At 40.5% G+C, this 20,423-nt stretch overlaps 3 protein-coding genes across 4 annotated transcripts; 1 reads left to right on the plus strand and 2 right to left on the minus strand.

Annotated features, from left to right (window-relative positions):
• Positions 1-2,007: 2,007 nt before the first annotated feature.
• On the plus strand, positions 2,008-7,429 carry LOC104424408 (single-strand DNA endonuclease 1). The gene is given in 15 exon segments (XM_010036819.3): positions 2,008-2,112; positions 2,223-2,287; positions 2,290-2,379; positions 2,969-3,030; positions 3,117-3,244; positions 3,681-3,732; positions 3,843-3,915; positions 4,047-4,120; positions 4,339-4,398; positions 4,513-4,681; positions 5,212-5,311; positions 6,051-6,133; positions 6,278-6,378; positions 6,532-6,662; positions 6,859-7,429. Coding segments are annotated over 15 exon segments (1,788 nt in total). The 5' UTR covers positions 2,008-2,044; the 3' UTR covers positions 7,391-7,429.
• A 421-nt stretch (positions 7,430-7,850) lies between these two features.
• Positions 7,851-10,811, minus strand: LOC104426964 (splicing factor-like protein 1). Of its 2 annotated transcripts, none has more exons than XM_039304334.1 (2): positions 10,230-10,811; positions 7,851-9,973 (listed from the first exon to the last, which is right to left on the minus strand). In XM_039304334.1, exon 2 carries the CDS (start codon positions 9,935-9,937, stop codon positions 8,024-8,026), a length of 1,914 nt encoding a protein of 637 aa, XP_039160268.1. In that variant the 5' UTR covers positions 9,938-9,973; positions 10,230-10,811; the 3' UTR covers positions 7,851-8,023. The 2 variants fall into 2 exon arrangements, with proteins under 2 accessions (XP_039160268.1, XP_010038431.2); XM_010040129.3 differs by having other exon boundaries at positions 7,851-10,001.
• A 601-nt stretch (positions 10,812-11,412) lies between these two features.
• LOC104424409 (DNA mismatch repair protein MSH3) lies at positions 11,413-18,829 on the minus strand. The gene is given in 12 exon segments (XM_010036821.3): positions 11,413-12,048; positions 12,324-12,794; positions 13,077-13,226; positions 13,701-13,772; positions 13,860-14,117; positions 14,403-14,534; positions 14,640-14,894; positions 15,263-15,514; positions 15,608-15,706; positions 16,254-16,418; positions 16,696-16,887; positions 17,768-18,829. Coding segments are annotated over 12 exon segments (3,309 nt in total). The 5' UTR covers positions 18,704-18,829; the 3' UTR covers positions 11,413-11,721.
• Between the last annotated feature and the right edge of the window lie 1,594 nt (positions 18,830-20,423).

The raw sequence follows: 20,423 nt of genomic DNA on the forward strand, positions 1-20,423 counted from the left end.
GTCAAAAATATTATTTCTCTCTCTCTCTCTTTTTCTTTTTATTTTATTTTATTATTTCTCTCTCTCTCTTGTAAATGTATAATATTACTATTTTTCTCTCTTTAGTAGGCGGAATAATGGCACCATATCAACGTCAATGTTAGATTTCTTGATGTCGGGCACGATCGACTCCCACCCACCAAAGCTCTTCAGACTTGATAGGCCCTTTCACAAGTTTCATTCAATCGACATAATTCTTGACTTTCTCTTCAGAAGGAAAAAAATTTAGAGAAAATGATATAAATAATTAATAAATTTTGTATCAATGCGAAGTACGATTTCCAAATTTTTAATTAATTTGATGGGACTATTAAATTATTATAAAAAATGCAAAGTAATTCTTCGTTGTATTCAAGCCACGGATGACAAACATTATCGACGAGTTGAATCATCATAAGTTGAGCTAGATGTCTTAAATGCCAAGTCGGCGTGTAATCGTACGTGCTTATGCTTTTCTTTCGGACGGCCTTCTAGAATTCTCCTGGAAAGTGAAATCAGGGTTTGAAGGAAAAAAAATAAAAAAACCCAATGCTTAGAAATCAAGGTCTCGTCCGCCATGCTTGATGAGCAGGCGTCGGCATAGATGGGGGAAAAGCCATGGGAGGTGCTTCGAGAAGAAGGAGATGGGAGTCGGATCTCATCTAATAATTGAATCCCCACTTTTCTTTCTTTTATTTTTCCTTCTTTTGCAAAAGAGACTAGTGTCATTTATTTACATGTTTAATATATCATGTTTTCCTAATTAAAATTGATTATGCGATAGTGCAAGACAACCCGCATTCGCTATATTAACGTCCCTTTAAAATTCAATGACTTGGAATCCACAATAGTAGATTTTGTAAACTTGAAATATCCGTAATATAGAACACTGCACATTATAAAATAGTCTATGGGATATGTTAAACATTTGATAATAGTTTGAGGGTTATATCAAACTAATTAAAAGGTTTTTGTATGATATTGCATATTAGTTCAAAGTATAGAGATCCTTTGTGCCATTTTTTCGCCAAAAAAAAAAAAAAAAAGAAAAGAAGAAGATATATTTGTTGATTCCGCATCATGGAGATTTTTTCTTTTCATATTACGCTTTGTTTAGTCGTGATCATTGAGAGGAAAAAAAGGACACACATCTATGAGAATGCTTGCAATCGACAGTAGAATGACTGACTCCTCTGTCAACTATCAAATTGATATTGATTGACCTATTAATTGAAATGTCAAGGGACTAAGACAGACCAATCAACTAAATAAGAGATCTCGGGGATAGATTTACCAAGCCCACGGGATTGGATGTAGCTGGTTTTCCATGAAATCTATTTCGGTTGAACCATAAGAAATTCCCATCTTCCACTCAATAATAAATGAGAGGAGAATACAAATCGTGCTATAAACAACGAAGCATGCTAGTGTCCTTAGTATCAGTTGGAGCTATGAAGCTTACCTTAATATTAGAGAAAGGGGAAAGGCCTTTTTCTGTTAGTGCGTAGGAGCATCTAGAAATTGCGAGAAGCCTTTTTTCTCATCAATTTGCCCAAAGATTTTAAATACTATGCAATCTTTTTAACTAAAGATGCGAATGTAACATTCTTCAAAAAAAAAAAATTTCCAATAAATTATGGACGGACGAGTGGAACAACCAACAAAATTCTAAACTCGAACCATTACTAAACTCATGATCAGTCACATGACAATTAAAAACAAATAACAATACAAGATTTTCATTTCCTTTTTCTTTTTTTCTCTCTAAAGTAAATCACATTTCTTTAGTAAGCTGAGGCTACTGCCCATTGCAAACATATCCCCCGGCCCGATTACTTGCTTCTCCTATAGCGACCGGGCCGGTTCAGCAGTTCGGCCCGGCCCCCACCGGGTCGGCCCAAAATGTCCAGCCGGCCCATGAACCGCTCCCCAGTCATCTCTGTTCATTTGAAAAACTCCCGGCTTCGCGTTCTGCTCGAGAGGTTTTCGGAAGAAATCGCTGGCTTGTCTCGGCAAGAGAGCAAGCATGGGAGTGAAGCACCTGTGGGACATCCTGGAATCGTGCAAGAAGACCATCCCTCTCCACCACCTCCAGTGAGCTTCCTCCTCCCCTTCTTCTCTGGGGCTGCTTCTCGTTTCTCCGTTCTTTTGATGTAGAAACAAAGGATGGTGGTCACCGGGCGTTTTCTTGAATCTTGGAGCAGGAACAAGAGGGTGTGCATCGATCTCTCGTGCTGGATGGTTCAGCTGCAGAGCGTGAGCAGGACCCACAATTGCATGAGGAGAAGGTCTATCTCAAGGGCCTCTTCCACCGCCTCCGAGCTCTCCTTGCTCTCAACTGTAGCCTCATCTTCGTCACAGGTTCGGACGTTTGTACCGTTTGTCGATTTTGGTGCCTGCACTATAAATGGTGGACCGTGACTCCATCTGCTGGGAAGAAGGTTCTCTTAAGTGCGTGATTGAAATTTTCAGCATAAAAGTTGTTGTGAAATGGACTTGAGTATGTCCTAAAACTGTTTCGTGTGAACTCTGGGATGTAAAATTCGGGAGGATTCCAGGGGCGAGGGAAGAAAACTCTCTCCAATTGGGAAGGACAAGGTGTGCGGGCACTGGCAGATTAAAATAAACAAGGCATCCAGGCTGGCCATTGCCGGGTTGTCGGACTATCGCTGGATGCCCTTGTCGGGAAGAAGGTTCTCTTATGGGCGTAATTGAATGTTTGGGCATAAGAGTTGTTGCGAAAGATCCACTCTTTGTCGTTACTCTGCGTTTCATGACCACACCAAACTGGATTTTTGTTTAGATAAGATGGTTTTCTTCTCTCCTTTTTCTAACTAGGAAAAGTCAGTCCTTGTTTCATCTCATAGCATGTTATATTATGCCATTTTCCACCAGGTTCATCTAGAAGACATGTACTGAGTATTTGAGCCATGGTCTTTCTTTTATTCAGATGGATCCATTCCTGCCATCAAACTATCCACTTACAGGCGTCGCCTAAATTCAGGAATTGAGGTATTGTTCACTGTCTACCGATCCAAACTGTATGATCTTTGGACATCCTTTGCATTGTGTTTTCATACTAATCTCAGTGAGGGCAGGTTGATCGAGATGAAACGAATCCACAAAACTTAGCTTCACTGAAAAGAAACATGGGCTCTGAGTTCTCACGCATGATCAAAGAGGCAAAGGTTTTGGGTAATGCACTTGGAATCCCCTGCTTAGATGGGTAAGGTTTTTCACAGTACTTAGCATTATTCTTAGGAAGCTAGGAACCACTGCAGTAGTAAGGCAAAAAGTGTTCATTCATAAGAGAAGTGGAGATTAAACCTAACGAAGGCTTTTATTTTGCCTTGAGATATAACAAGTGCAACATATACACCTGCATATGTATTTGTGTTCAGTACATTGGTTTTGCAAAATTGATGCCTTACCCTCCATTTTTGAACATGATTAAGAAAACTTTTCGTTTCAATTTTCCCAATGCAAACACTTTGGCAGAAAAGTGCTTTTAGCAACTATTGATCACCTTACCTCCTTGTGAAAGTATGTTTTAGCTTCTAAGCATTAGAAATCGTAGATTTATGGAAAAATAGATGAGTTGTCTAGAAACTACTTCCAGCATAGCGATGGAACTTGCTAATTTGTCATCGCCTTTTATTCAGGATGGAGGAAGCTGAAGCCCAGTGTGCACTGTTAAACTCAGAATCACTATGTGTGAGCACAAATCTTGTTTTATCTTTAAATCACTAATTTTGCACTAGAAATCTTCAGTAATATTCCTGCCAGTATATTTGTCATCGCCACGACTTTGCTGCAATTATTAGGATGGATGCTTCACCTCCGATTCAGATGTTTTCCTCTTTGGAGCAAAGACAGTTTACAGAGACATTTGCCTTGGTAAGTATATAAATTAACTTGCCTTTATTGGACATCTTTAAATCATCCTTGTCTTTTTTCTCTTGTGAAAAAATAGACTCGTTATTGGATTTTTATGGTCAAATAACAATAAAAGTTGCTGTGTGAATCAGGTGACGGTGGTTATGTTATCTGTTATGAAATGGCAGACATAGAGAGACAGCTTGGATTTGGAAGAAACTCGTTGGTAATTCTCTTATTGGTCTGCACATCTGCTCATGAGATATGTCACTCTCTTCATTGTTCTTGAATTACCTAGACATTTGTTACCTTGCACTTGATGGACAGTGAAGGCTATGTGGCGATTTCATTTTGCATGTGCCTGCAGCCATAAATTATGTTGCAATCTTCCCTCAATTACTATTTGTTACCTCTTTGGTTAACTTGGCGAGTTATGATTTTCAGATTGCTCTTGCCCTGCTTCTGGGGAGTGACTACTCCCATGGAGTTCGTGGTTTTGGTCCAGTGAGTTTTAGATATTTGCTCTTCTTTGCTACCGTGGGTTCTCTTTATGGTAACTTTGAGACCACAGTCACAATGGATCTTCATTCATGACATGCTTACTCTTGCTTGATATAGGAGTCGGCATGTCAGATAGTAAAATCAGCTGGAGATGATGGGGTCCTTCAAAAGATTGCATATGGGGGATTGCCCATTCTAAAGAAGACAAAAGGCTCGAAGAAACAGCAGAAGCTGCATGAGCCAAATAATAAGGAAAACTCATCGCCTAATGAGTTTGATGTCAATGGTGTGTCATTGGAACTCAGTACTATGCTACTGAGCATTTGTAATTCTAGCAGACTCACTAGGGATGGTGTGATATATTTGCTTGAAATCAGAACTCATGCTCCTAAATTCAACTGAGATCGATTATGTCCTAGCAGAAAAAGAACTGAGATTGATCATGAAAGAGTCAGAAATCTTTACTTGCAGTTTTCCTTGACTAAATATAGGAAAGATGCATGAGTGATTGGTACAGGACTTTCAGCTTTTCCTCTGGTATATCTTTCAAGTGCTTTAATATATACAGGCATGCCAATATTTCTTAAAATCTTATAGCTCAAAAGATTAAGTGAATTGTGGTAATTTGTTCTTTCACATTCTAGGTTCTTACCTATTTCTAGTTTCCATAATCTGAAGAATGAAGAGATCTTTTGAAGGCTAATTCTGCAGTAATTTTCAAATATCTATGTGCGTTTCTGAAGCAGCAGTTGTTATATACTCTCAGTTTTTGCAATTCAACATAGAATTGATTTTTTTTTTTAATGGCTGTGATAGGTAGTGAGGGTAATTCTCAAGGAAATGAACAATTTTTGCAAGTTATTGATGCATATATTAGGCCAAAGTGTCACTCTGCAGATTCTGAAGCTGTCCACAGGTAAGAAGGCATGTTTCCGTCTTCCACAGATTTGTTCTTCTGCATCTTTTTCTTAGAGTGAGTTGGAAAATGAATACTTGATTAATGTTGCATGATGAATCCGTTTAGCTTTTTCGCCATGAAGACTCACAGAAAGACCGCCTAAGATTTCAGTAGTTAGAGAGGTCTGCTATGGGTGTTGCAAGAGAATATCCTTCCCAGTACTGCACACTTAATCTCATAAGTGGATTGAGATTGTTATTCTTTCTTCTCTCTATCAAACTATTGCGATTAATTTTGACTTAAGCAAATAAGGATGCAAAGAGATGGCAGGACTATAGGATCACCATGTTGCATAAACTGACAGGTTCGCATGATCTGGTGAAACATGTTTTTAGCTTCTGTTGGACTTTTTTTGCCTTCTTTTCATGGACTGCCGTGTAGGCTTTGTCTGGAACTTCAAAACTGGCTATGCATATCACGAGGTTTATAAGTTAACTACCGAATGGTCCGAGTTGCTCCTAATTATTCATTTCATGGCATGCGCATGACCATGATTTGGGACTCTTGTGGCGAGTGAAACCTTTTAGCTGAAAGTTAAACATCATGAACCAAAGCAACTCTTTATCAATTAATGGAGCAGAAGGCAACAAAGATGAAAAACGTTTGAGCTCTTGATTTGCCTCTCTTTTTCCTTCCAAATTTTGGTGTAACAATGATCATCCTTCCAATTAGCAATTAACTGGTTCAATCTTTGTAGGGTCCTTGCAAATCATCCTTTTCGACGTTTCAAATTTCAAGAAGTATGTGCCCAGATGTTTGAGTGGCCTCCTGAGAAAACAGGTTTCGTATCCACTCTCACATGTAGAAATACTGACGTTTTCTATGTATGTTTGTGCTCGCCTGCTAGCATGTGCACAGACACACACGCGCACATGAGACCTTATATACCATAGAGCATGCTCATGTCATTATGGTTTGCCTCAGATGAGTATATCCTACCAAAGATTGCAGAGAGAGATTTAAGGAGGTTTGCCAAATTGCGGTTGGCATCTTCAGAACTTGGGGTTGAGCTTCCGCTATATGAAGTATGATTTTTCCCTGTGCAATAATGCCTCATGCTTCTTAATTTTCCCTTTTTGGACGTTAATAAACTTATCAATTCGGTAGGACCTTATTTGTTGAGTCATCAAGCATATACTTTATTTTCACTTCAAGAAATAAGTACTTCCGAATTACAGATTCCTGTCAAGTGTCCTGTGTCTGAAATCATCAAGCAGAGAAAAGTTCTCGGTGTAGATTGTTTTGAGGTATCATGGGAGCACTTGGACGGACTTGAAACTAGCATCGTGCCTGCTGATCTTTTGGAAAGGTGAGGTACTTCATGCTGCTTTGTGCATCTACTAGTCATACTTATGGTCATGGTGACATATTGAAATGCTGGATCACATATGTTTTTCTATTATTTTTACCTGTGTTGCTGACTTATGCTTTTAAACCAACTCTCTCTCACATTTACTCTAATTCTCTCTCCTTTTTTTATTTTCAATTTTTCATTTGTCCTATAGTGCTTGTCCTGAAAAGATACTGGAGTTCAAGGAGAGAATAGCTCTGCGGAAAAAACAGAAGTGTCATAAGCCAAGACACAGAAAATTGAAGAGCGAGTCATCACTTGCAGAGCTTGATCTGAAGCTCCAGCAACTGTTGCTCGAAATCAACTCTGAGAGTGGTAGAAATCCTAAAACTAATCCACTTTCTTCAAGAGCCGTAACTCCAGAAAATGGAAGAGTCGGAATTGAAGTTGATCTATTGGATGATGGCTCATTAGTCGATCAAGTGCTGGACATTGAACGTGGTTGTAATGCTTCCATGCCCTCTTCTTCAGCTGATTCCAGGGTCGTAGAAAAGGAGGTCATCGATCTCTTAAGCCCCTCGCCAGCAATCCGGCATCCAGCTATTGCTAGATGCAAGCATTTTGATTATCAGCATATTGATGTAATCGATTTAAGCGAGTCAGATGCTGAGGTGTCACCTGAACATGAGAGGAAAGCGAGAGAACTACGACAGTTCATAATCAATGTTAGGGATGACACTCCTTGAGTTGCATAAATGAAAAACTTTCAGGTGTTTGTCTTAAAATTTCGGTTGGACTGAGTTAGTCACAGCTGGAAGGCACAAATCAAGCTTATATGAATGAACGAGCAACGATATCCATCCATTGGACGCGTGATAGTAACTACTCAAAGATACAAGTCCTAAAATGCAGATCAGGGTGGTTTTTCTACCCTGTCGTATGTCTAGTCATCGGAATGTCGGGTTGACAAAAATAGACAAAGTGCATAAATGAGGGAATCCTAATCTGGATTATAAGAAAAGTTTGTTAGATCAAAGAACTTTAATTGGATTTCGCAAATAAATTCCATCAAAGGGGATAAAGATTAACGCTCTGCTTGAAGAACCCCCATTATGAGTATCCAGGCAGCAGCACAAGTCGCTATTCAGTATGTCAAACTCATTCTGCCAAAAGCTTATAAGGAGAAGTGAAGCAAATGCATGTGAGTGCTCAGTAAATTCATGCAGTATCTGAGAAGAACACAGAAAATTCAACATCAGAGCAAAGCGCGATCTAAATGGTTAGAATGGCTGTTGTTAGAAATAGAACAAAAAAGTATACAAGTACTCATCTCATATTTACTCTATATTTCTTTGATATAGCCAAACAGCACACTAAGCCTATGATGGACGATGAGCCATTGGCCAGTTTATTGGTTTCACAAGGCTCTCTGGTGTCTGGAAATCTTTTGGGTTTTCATGGATAGTTTCGGATGAGTAAGGATAGTTGGGATGACCGGGGAACTGCACCGATGAACACGGTGATGAAGATGGAAACCAGTCTGAAAAACAGCTAGATGAACGGAGAGAACTTGTATCACTACTATTTGAGAGGCTTCCGACACTAGATGGAGTGAATATGAAGTCCTGATTCTGAGAAGGGAGATCAGACATCCCTTCACTCTTCTGAAAGGGAGCCTGGGGTTCCTCCAGTTGTGATCCAGGTGGACCAGGCCAAGCCACCTGGGTTGCAACACATGGAGCAGAGCAGATTGAAGCTTCTACAAGCGGTGATTCTCGTGGAACAGGCTGAGTTGTGTGGTTTGTGATGCTTGGTGAACGGGAGCCCTGAGGCTCCAAAAGCAATAATCCCGGTGGATCTGGGCAAGCTGTCTGGCTCGCAACACTAGGGGAGACTGATTCACCAACTTTTGCTTTTCCTGCCATTTTTACAGTCAATTTCTTCTTCCCCATCTTGAACCCATGTAAATGTGATGAAGCTACAGCTGCATCAGCGGGATTTTCAAATCGTACAAACCCATAACCTTTGCTGACTCCAGTGTTATTGTCCCTAATCAATTTAGCTTCAACAAGCTTGCCAAAAGGACAGAACAACTCTTTCAACCGATCATCATCTACTGTTAGAGGCAAATGGCTGACATGGAGATATCCATTGCTGCTGGATGTGTTGCAGGATACGGAAGTAGAAGTAGATGGCTGGTCAGGGCAGGCATGATTTGGATGCCTCTGCATGCCACACATAAAGCACAGACCTTTTGCCTTGGGATAAAATTTTTTCAATGTAGAAAACTCCTCCAGTTGGGCTTTTTTGTGATCATTCATTCTCGCGTCAACCGGAATCAGAAGTTTCTCAACCATTCCAGCTGCTGCATCTAGAGATTCTTGATTATCTGCCTCTATGTAGACGTGCAAGTCATCGTTTTCAGAGGCATGTTTCCCCCATGCGAAGGAGCCTGCGCCTCTCAAGGAAATCCTTGCTCCAGTTTCTTTCTCCATCCTCTTTTGAGTATTTCCGCGAGGACCAAGAATAAGACCAACAAAATTGTATCCTGGGTACTGCTTCACTGGCACGTAAAGCTTCTTGAAGAGCTTAGAGGGCTTGCGGCTTGGAGGAGTATTGAAAGTCGGGTGCTTCCGGATCAATTTCAATATAATTCCTTGGCGTTTCCTGACGAGTTCCTCCCGCAGCCTTACTTCATGTGTGTTGACTATGATGCCAAGATCATTGTGCACAGTTTCAGGAGAAGGGGATCGCTTTTCCGCAGGTTGGACGTCATGAAGCACCGGCTTTTGCAATTCACTGTTGAGTTCTGCAAGCTCTGCCTTCAGCTTAACTATTTCTGGGTTGGAGTCGGATTCTAGTACACTCTCTTTGATGAAGTCAGGAAGCTGTAGGGGTCCTAACAATTTTATCCGTGTATCAAAGCTAGACCACCTAGTTTTTCTTCGTTTCTTGTTCCTATCGTCTTCTACACTATCGTCATCATCCCCAACTTGCAGTTCCCCACTAGTCCGCCTCCGCTTTCCAGAACTTCCACTGCCATCTCGTTTATCAGAATGGCATCCACCATCTGATGCCTTAGAGAGACCAGACTCACAACAACAATCCGAAGCAGCTGAACCCAATTCCAATTCTGATTTTGAATTTTCACCAGACCTGTGTTTCTTCCGTGATTGAATGCCCAAATCATCTTTCGCATCTAAAGATCTCCTCTTTCCATTCCATAAATCTTCCCCAGATGAAACTGGAGGGGAATCATCTCCTAAGCCCTCGTCTCCCATCAAGTTTCTCATGCCAAATCCTCAGAACCGCGTCAGATTCGGGAGATTCTACAAATGCTCGGTGTAAGAACTCAGTCTGATCCGTTCAACAGACAAAAAAAAAAGAAAAAAAGAAAAAAAAAAGAGGTTATTTCCAGAAAAAAAAAAAAAACCATCAAGATAATGAAAGAATTTGCATCGAATTCAATTAAATGAAGATGCAAAATGCAAAGAACTAACCCTGCCGCATCAAAGATCTATCCAAGATCTCAAGATGATCATCAATCTACAGTTTTTACAAGCATTACACCCTAGGCGCACTTACAGTTCATGCAGAATCCAAGGCACGGAAGTCTCTTCTGGCCACGACCCATCTGAAATTCGGACAGACCGGCACTAATCCTCGATCGACCCCACCGATTAGCTGAAAACACAGAGCGTCATCGCGAAGTTCCTTCGCTAGAAACGACGCATTTGCCCTATGAATCTTCGCTTTGCTGGCCTCTACTCCAAAGTCACGCCTGAAAATGAACAAATACAAAACAACGAAGGGAGATTTCCAGGAAAGAACCCTCATTTTGCTTCCCATAGTATCAAATATCCTCATCGCATTGATCGAAGAACCTACCCACGTTCCTATCCAGATTTGGCGTTCGGTGCCGTTCAAGTGTTTCGAGACCCAATGGCCATGTCTATTGGGTGAAGAAGGAGGAAGACAACCCACGATTTCTCTCGTCTTCTGAGATTGTGTGCGGGTCGTGTTGAGCTCCTTCGCCCACGTTTCTTTCCATCGTCTTCGCCATGGAGACCTGCAACTCCACTCCAATGAAGAAGATGAACAGTGAAAAAGAGAGGAAAAGAAAAAAGAAACAAAAAAAAAAATGTTGAGACTTTCAGAACGTTAGACGAGTTTTTCCTATTTGGATTTTTATTTTCTAAAAAATAGGTGGCTAATAAATGTACGTAGCATCCGTTAACAAAATCCTTCTTATTAACTTCTTGAATTATCTCACCTATTTAATTAGCCAAAAATAAAATTATAACTAATAACTTTCACGAATTTTATCCATCGTCATATTTTCCCCCTCAAATGTGAATCAATTATAACTTCCGCATATTTCACCCCTCAATTTCCTTTTCCCTTCTAATTGGGATCTATGAAAATACTAGCGAATGGAATTCCTTGTTGCGAGTGGAATTATACAAGGGATGCTAAAACTGATTTGTGAATTGACTACAAAATAATGAGGATATGAAATGAAAATTCTTTAGCCTTTTTGCTTTGCATTAAGAACGGAACCTGTAAGCTTGGTGATCTTTGAAGCCCCCACATTACAAGAAAGTAGCAGCAGGTGATTATTCTTGAAAGTGTCAGCTCAATTAGGCAGAAGAAGTAATGAGAAGCTTCAGCTTGGTTGGAAAAATGGCTATGGCTCAACATTTCAAGTCAAAACCCATGACAGTATCTGGTTCCTGGATTGCTCTTTTTGCTGGGGATGTTCTTTCACTAGATGCAATAAAACAAAGAACATTGTATTCGAATACAGAACAGCATGTAGATGTACAAAATTGCATTTGTCTGCACCAGAATAAGTACCCCTCAGACTTTGTGTACTAAATCATATGAATAAACCAAGTCATCTGTGAGGGTGTTTCTTGGAAAAGACAGGGTAACAAGGAGCAGGGGAGAAACTTTGACAAAATTTTTACACATTTTAATTCTATTTACCAGAATCATGGACATTTGAACCCGTTCGCGTCTCTCGCATTTCTCCACTGCCATGGGCTTAGTATGCTTACTGTACAGTCGAATCAAATCAATCTCGTGGGACTTGGGTATCTGAGATCAAATTATGAGGATCCAGTGTCAACTGCTCTGCTAGAGTTCTAGCGCGAATTAAGAACTGAAATATCTTTGCCGCATCCTCCTGTTCCAAAGCAGATCTCAAATTTGAGAGGAATTCCTTGTAAACAGTTTCCCAATACTCCCGACTTTGGAGAAAGCAAGGCTTGGACTTTTTCTTTTGTCTTTCTGCGTCTTGTTCCGCCATTGTCTGCATCAACCCATTCTCTGTCCTATTACTCATGACAACCTCGAGCTTTGAAGCCATTTCAGTGGCTCGATTTATACAAGAAGGTGGTATCTGCAGTGGACAAATTGGCCAGATTCCAGCCAAAGTGCATCAATTTCAAAAAATTGTAAATTTGGTGCATGGGATGATTGGAACCATAGTGGCCAATAACAAAGTCCACTTAGTTTAGTGACCATTTGTTCAATTTACCCAAGAAAATAATGAACCATATTATGGATGTGAATTTTAGTATTGAATATGGATGACATGACCAACAAAAGAAATGCACGTGGGAATGTGCACTGGCATTCGTAAGATGAGAAGAAATGCAGGAGAATTCACTAAACCTGTGCAAGCTGAGCAACCTTGAATCCGAAGCTTCTTTCTGAAATACCATGCGTAAGTTTGTACAGGTAGGTAACATCCTCATAATCAGAACTTGAGCCTGATCTTGCATCTTTGCTTGATGTCAGATATGAAACATGATATGCTGCAACGGACCCCGGGAATTGATTTTGGATGTCAGCTATTTTCGGATAGTGTGTGACAAAGAGGGTCATGCACCTTTTCTTCTCTAGAAGATGATGCAATGTGGCATAAGCAATGGCAACGCCATCGTGTGTACTAGTTCCTCTGCCCAACTCATCAATTATTACTAGTGAACATGGAGTGCAGTTGTGGAGTATAAGAGAAGCCTCGCTCAATTCTTCGAGGAAGGTGCTCCTCCCTTTCTGAATACTATCAGATGCACCCATTCTGGTGTAAATGCCATCAAGTACATGTAATTTCGCTGAAGATGCTGGTACAAAGGAACCAACCTAGAGACATCAGAAGGCATTCTTTTATGAGGCAACCGCCCATCAACCCCCTAAAAGAATTTTACCAAAAGAAAAAAAAAAAACCCCTAAAAGAACTCCTGGTGACAAAGCATGCAAAGGAGGGTATACACAATAAGGGAATATTTCCATTCAGCTATTTAGATTATGAAGGCGGAACTTCATCTTGCATTACATCAAATTAACAGGACAGAGAAACAAGAGCTTTTAAAAAAGGAGCATAGAATTAGTGCACAACACTAACTCATTATGGAAGGGAGATACCTGAGCCATAATAGCAATGAGGGCAACTTGGCGGATATAGCAACTCTTGCCTCCCATATTTGGTCCCGTTATAATCTGACAAAATTCTCCATCCCCATGCAAGTTGGTATCATTTGGAACAAAATTGTCAAGTAATGAAGTTTCCAAAACCTGTCAAACCAACCCAACAGATGAAAAGGGCCCGAAACCAAATAAAAGCCATGCATACATAAGATTTTAGCATCAACACTAATGAAGTATGGACTCATATTCAGTAATAATTGATGCAACATAAGGGAGCGCAGAAACAGTAATGCAAACTAATGCTAGACCAGCTTAAGCATGTGGGTCTTAATCAACTTGCGACAAGCACAAACTATGGCGAGAAGATTGTTAACCTTCACAATCTCTACAACATAGCAGCCTTTTTCAGTCAAAACATTTGGGCAAACTTTTTAAAATCTTTGAAAGAAAATAAATTTTAATCCATGGCATATACTGCAATATCAGAAAACACACAAAATACTTAAATGAATTTTCAGTATGTCAAACCAGGCAGCAATGCTTATTTTAAAACAGACATAATTACTCATCTACTTAGGTGAAATAAAAGTTGTGAGGGATCAACAATCATTTCACACATACTGGATGACGACCGGAACGTATCTCTATCTGGACAGGATCATCGTCATAGACAAAGATTGGACGAACATAATTCTGCAACAGAAACCTCCAAAGATCAGAAACTAACAAAAGAAGCTTTAGGATATAGGATATGGAATGAAATTGTGTTGTTCGACTCACCTTATTTCTTGAAAGGAGAGCCAGTGAATGTAGGCAATCCAAAGCAGCTAAAGCCTGAACAGAAGCTTGAAACTCAGAATAGTATTTGCCAAATCCTTGCAGAAAACCATCCCAAGCAGTTCGGCATGCAACTATCAACTCTTCATTTGCCAATGTCAATTGATCTAAACCAGTCACGACTTCAGGCGGATGATAGCGTATTGTTTTTAGTGCTGTTTACTTTACCCAATTCAAAGGAACCTTTACATCTACAGGAAGCTGCAGTAAAATAACGTATTAAATATGCAAGCAAGAGCTACAGAATCACTCAAATGTCATGTCTTTCACTGCAAAATAAACTAACATGCAACAGAATTAGGACATTAAAATCAAGAGGCAAAAATCTAAAATGTCTGGCTAATATGCCTGATTCAGGATGAGCTAAAGGATGCTTTACTCCCGGTTTCTGAAAGGAAATTTCATCAATTCAAGATGGATTACCTTTTCAACACCAACAAACCAAGATTCAAACATTTATACAAGATTAATTCCAAACTCAGTCACCTCTATCAGATGTGTAGATCCAGAGACACTCATGAACTCTAGATTTCGCATTCGAAGTTGCTTCCGGTACATAACAATCAAGGACTCCAATCTTTCCTTCGCCTCTTGAACAGCTTTCTGGGCAGCAGTAACCTTAAAATGTATGAACATTCAGATAAATAGATATCGAAAGGGTAATTGATAAGGAAATAGGGACACAAGCAAACAAAAGAAAAATATAAATCTTTGTAGACTGACCTCAGGAAATTGGCCATTGGATATCACAATTAAGTTGGACAAGTCCCCCTTGTCAGCAGCTTCTTTATTTAGAACTGAAAGTAGTTTTGCTGCATTGGAAATCATGCTAGATGATGATGCAGTCAAAATCAGCTTTCTCAACAAAACAGAACGGACAGACTTTGAATGTAGCACATCCTTATTGAACTCTTCCTCCACATGAAGTCGCTGAAGTTGTTTCCCAGAATGCAGTATAGCTTGCATGACTGCAATAAACTATAACAGAGATTATTTAGAACCAATCAGCACACAGGAAGCTAAATCAAAATAGGTTTGACAATCATAAACCTTTATATTATTTTCAAGGAGATAATTGATGCTTAAATTGCCACATCAAGCTTAAAGAACTTTGGAAATTGTTCCAAAGAACTCAAGGGTTGCTCGGAAGTATTCTAAAAAATTCTCTTACCTAAAATGGGAAATAAAGTCTAGAAGTTCCTCAAAAGGAATGAGGAATGTCCTTAAAAACAAATTTTCCAGGAGGGAAAAAAATAATTCAATGTTTTACTGCACAACTGGCCAAAAAGAAAAAGGAGATTTACTGGCAGAAGCTCCAACTGGTTCACAGGTAGACGAATTATTACCTCTGATGCAGTGGCAGTGCGATAGAAGATTCTAGTTATTCCACGTTGAAGATCTGGTGATCTTCCCAAATATGTCAAAACTGAGGAAAGCAAATGATTGAGCTCTGTTCGTTTTACTTCCACATTCCAATTTTCATTATCAAGCACAGTAGTATCTTCTGTTACTCTGTAAGACCCCATTGATTCTGCAAGCTCAGCAACAGCATCAAGGCGAGCAGAAATCATGCTTCTATCACACAAAGGATGAGTCACCTAAATCATCTCGGAAGAACTTAAACAGTCAAATACAGATTAGCAAACAAAACCAGCAAAAGCACTCCGTTCAAAATCACACTTGGTATATACCCAGTGCCTTAGAAGCCTTGAACCATATATGGTGAGAGTGTTATTCATAATCTTCATCAAAGAGCCAGCTTCAGAGCCATCAGAGTTATTCCTCAGGATCTATAGGCATCAAGAGAGCAATCTTCAGCATTCAAGGGCAAGGAAACTAAGAAAGGAAGTGCTGTAGCTGCGAGAAAAATATAATTTATGACAGATATAAGGTCATCAGGAGGAGAAACAGTTTATGATCAAAAGGAAAATCTATTCAAAACTCATCAGGACATTCTCTTGAAGTTCAGACCAAGTTATCCACAACCTTTGTCCTCCATGGCTCCATGCATCTACATAAGATCCAAAATTTGATTTGCCAAATATATGTTTATATGCTCTTTCCATTTTGTCATCTTTGAGAACCAACCTATGGATTTCTTAAGAATGAAAATGAAATTAAACAGACAGTGGCAGAGGAGGTGCATACACCATTAGGAACAGCAACAAGTGATTGGCTGGTCAAATTAGTGGCCTTGGTTTATATATAAGTGCCATGGCAGCTCTTTGGCTTATCTTTTTTTCCGAAATTTGCTATTAAAGGAGGGCCATGGAGTTTCAGATTGGTGGTCAGAATGTTTATGGCTGATGAGATGATTAAAAAAGAAAATCTAAGTACCTCGAGATGTTGAATCACATTGCCAGAAAGGCTCATCTCCATATTGCATGAATAGGGCCGAAAAGCTGCACCAAGACTCAGAATCCTTTCAAAACCAAATTGCTTTAGATGACGTATCGATAAGGCCAATGCTTTGACAGCCAAATCTGGCATATTCATCATTACCTTTGGAACCAAAAATGTCAAGCTTAAAATAGGTGATAGAAACTGAGAATAATGTAAGCTAATCAATAATTTTCACATGAGTTGGACAGCAACAGCGGGAAGAAAAGGAAGAGGTAAAACAGAAGTTCAATCCCCAGATTAAAAAGGTACAAAATTTCAGCTGTGGTGACTCATTAAAACAATCTGTTGTCATCAAATTTAGACCAATTTATTGACAAGCAATAAATTGTGACCATTTATCCTATGAATAAGATAAAATGCTTTACACATATGGTACCTCCACTGCTGAGCTTCTACTCTCCTGCTCGTTGTCTTCTCCATTTTGCATTTCAGTAACTGATGTGTTGACACTATTCATACTCTCATAAATAGTCATGACTTCAGCTAGTGCACCTCCCTTCGTAAGGCTATCTTGAGAAGCATGCTCCACACGAACATTTGAGGCCGGCCCAGCATAAGAGAGTAACAACTGAAAATATGAAGTCCAGACAGTCAAGAAATTAGCATGGGACTTATCAAAAGATAAACTTTCAAGGAAAAAAGTAACTTCAATCGTCTCTTTCCTCTGGATAAGTAGAACATGAACTATTTAATTCTTGTGAAAATAATGAAAATGACAATAGAAGAAGATCCTCCATCATGATTGGTATGGGGAATCTAATTCAAGAGAAAATATTCCATGGGCAGTACACACCACATCATCAATTAATCTGGTGCATGACTACTACGTTTAGTTTGCCATCCATGTGTAACCACCTGCTCCACTTCCTCTGCTTTCTTTGCGATTATAAATTAACTCAAAAACACGGATGGCAACCTTTGATGGATAATAATACATCACAGGGATAAATTGTCTGTTTCTCCTACCATTCAGCTAGCTGAGAAATGTATGGTGAAAAAGAAAATTCAGATTAGTATATTTATGACTTCTGCATAACATATTTGCAAGTAAGATACAGTCTTCCCTATCTTGCACCAAAAGCCTAAAGATATTTCATGCAAAATGAGGTCCATGAAACCGCGTTACACCAATGGGTATTGTAAAATATACTTGGTCAACCGCTGCATGGAAAAAAACACCTATCACAGCAAAGTGGAGAGAGAACATACAGCAGATATGGAACCTGTGGAACAGGAAAGGATCCTCAAAGTGGGTTTAACTACTCCCATGGTGTAAACTATTAACCCTTCCATAACTAGATAATGTATGTTCACATACCATCAACCGGACATATATCAATTCCTAGTCGGTAAGGCAGAAGAGAGAGAAGATGCAACCTTGTTCATTGTAATTAAGCAAACGATATCTCAAGGATTACTTATAATCGATTATAACTAGTGAAAGCTACCTTCTTCGTTTGATCCGAAAGTGGGTCTCCAAGAAGCAACTCAGCTGGTGACAAACTTAAAATCATAGCCTCAAGCCCGCTTCTCATCGAATTATCACTAAACTCTCCAAAAACAACTTCCCCTGTCGAAATCTCAATAGCAACAACCCCAATCTTCACATCAAACCCGCTCTGCACGTCACATTCCCGATTCTTCACCAACAAATTCTCCTCTACAACACAAGCCAGATAATTACTCTCCCCACCAAAACCCTCGTCCTTGCCCCCCATATCCTCGGCCGCTTCAAGCGTGGCCTTCGTATACAAGGCTGACAACCCGCGACAGAACGGGCCTAGGCGGTTCGAACCGTGGGCCTTAATAGCCGCGGTCTCAGTCTGCTTAACCACACCGACCTTGTACCCAGCATTCACAAGCCTCCTCACATGGACATTAAGTCGAAAAGTTGGTATGCTAGCAGTCATAAAGCTATGATCCATGTGCGCATAAATCCCCAGAACTCTAGCAGCTACTTCCGCGTCTTCCCCGAAGAACCTATACTTGTAACCCACTTCCACCATCAAAAGAACATCCGGGTACCTCTCCTTCAGCTCCACCACTTGCTCCTCGAGCGGCGTGTACTTCTTGGAGCTGGGCTCCGCTGTTTCCTTCTTGTGCGGTCTCTGGAGTGGAGGAGGGGGCACGGGGTTTTGAGTGTGCGGCGAGAGCTTCGGTTTCTTGAGCGGGGTGGCGAGCCGGGAGGAAAGGCGGCGCTTGGCGGGCGAGAAGGAGACGACGGCGGCGATCTTGGGAGGCGGGGTGGACGGGGACGGGGAAGGCGGCGAAGGGTCCGCCGCCTCCGCCTCCGCCTCCGCCTCCGCTGCGCGCGGCTGCGGCGGCGTCTTGGGTTTGGGCGCGAAGAAGCGCGAGATCACCTGCTGCTTTGGCTTGCCCGTCATCGCTTTGGTGGAGGAACGGCGGTTTCGCGCGCTTTTTCCTCCGCCGAAGTGGCGGTTCTCCGTGGAGGGAAGCCGACGGGACGGGGATCGCTGGACACTCGCCAGGAAAAAGTGCCTGCTGATGAGGTGAACATGATCGGGGAAAATGGTAAATCGTGCCCCTAATTTAAGGGTGCCGATGGTTAAAACTTTTTTTTTTTTTTTTTATAAACTTTTTCTATTTTGTAATTCATTTAAGGGCACGTTCGTTTAGTGAAAAATAAATAATTTTAAAAATATTTTCCTCAAAATAATTACTTGTATCTATTAAAAAATGAATAAACGAAGGAGTTAATCCTACGAAAAATCTTGAATTGGTGTCCTGTGGCAAATTTATTCAAAATTAATTTTTTTACTACTGAAAAACCCAAAAGCATATTTATAATAAATTTACTCTTATTTAATTTCTATTAAATTAGGTTGATACTATGAAAAATTACAAATTTATATATTTTTGACAAATAGAGAGTGAAATCTCAAACTATACACCTATCACTTGTTACATGTTGTCTAACTTAGTAATTTAAAAATAAAATTTAATGAAAACTAATGGAAAATAAGTTTATCATAAGCGTATCAATTTTATGTTTTCTATGATATTAACCTTAAATGAAATGGCCTTAGCTAATTGTAAATATCCCTACCCATGGCTATGGGATGTGCTTATAATATGAATTAAGTTCATATTTGAATTCCCTCTAAAATACAAAAGCAAATATTGTGATAAACTACAAAATGAAAATTGGAGTGCAGGTAACCGCAAATAAAATATATAAGTACCAAAATGTAAAAAGTCAAGATTCATATCCAACAACTTAGGTAAATGTACGTTTGTCCCGGGTGAGATATCTAAATGGCTTTAAACCCCAATTAGGCACAAGAAAATTGCACCTACTAAGCGAGTTTAGAGTATAAACTCACCGGTTAATGCGGAAGCGGTTCGCCGCGACGACGACGCGACGACGGCCGAAATCTTAATTTTCGGCGGTGTCGGTGAACTCTCGGACCGGGCCTAAAACGGGCCCAACACACTCAGCAAGGCTGAGTTTCGGTCTTGGGCTTCTACAGGGCTACTGGGCCTTCTTTAGACTAAGCTTCAAATGGGCTGAATTTGCTGGGTGACTTAATGGATTGAGCTTGATCTGGGCTTGGGCTGCTGAAAAGAAATAACTTGCTGGGCTTCAAAGTCTGCTGGAGATGGGCTTAAAATCACTGGGCTGATCTTGCTTTGAAGAAACTGTTGGGCTGATACGGGCTGAAGAAATGAAGTCGGGTTTCGTGCGTTACTCTGATCCACGGCGGGCTTCGGCGCAGCTGGATGCGGGAACAACCGAAACAGAAACGGAGCTGAGAAATTCGCTGGTGTCGAGCTGGCCAAAAAATGAAATCGCTGAAGATGATGGCCGACGTGTGGACTGTGGGTGGACGACAAGAGCTGGTGGAGAAGGGGTGCACGAACTGGCGGGAGCTGGGCCGAAAACACACACTGGGAGTTGCTGGAAACGTGGAGGCGTGCGTGGGGTTGAACGGTGGTCTTCTACGCTCGTTTGTTGACCGGAGGGGAACAAACTGAAGTGGAGAGAGCTGCTTGGTCTTCGGAGAAGATGCCGCAGACACGCGGCTTCGTTGGCGTGAATGAAGTCAACAAGGTGGGCTTCGCTTGAATATTGACCGAGCATGC

This window comes from Eucalyptus grandis, chromosome 11, assembly GCF_016545825.1.
Source record: "Eucalyptus grandis isolate ANBG69807.140 chromosome 11, ASM1654582v1, whole genome shotgun sequence".
Lineage (NCBI taxonomy): Eukaryota > Viridiplantae > Streptophyta > Magnoliopsida > Myrtales > Myrtaceae > Eucalyptus > Eucalyptus grandis.

Bases quoted from the DNA above. Each gene is read 5' to 3' on its own strand.
- LOC104426964 (XM_039304334.1), bottom strand. From the start codon at position 9,937: ATGAGAAACTTGATGGGAGACGAGGGCTTAGGAGATGATTCCCCTCCA.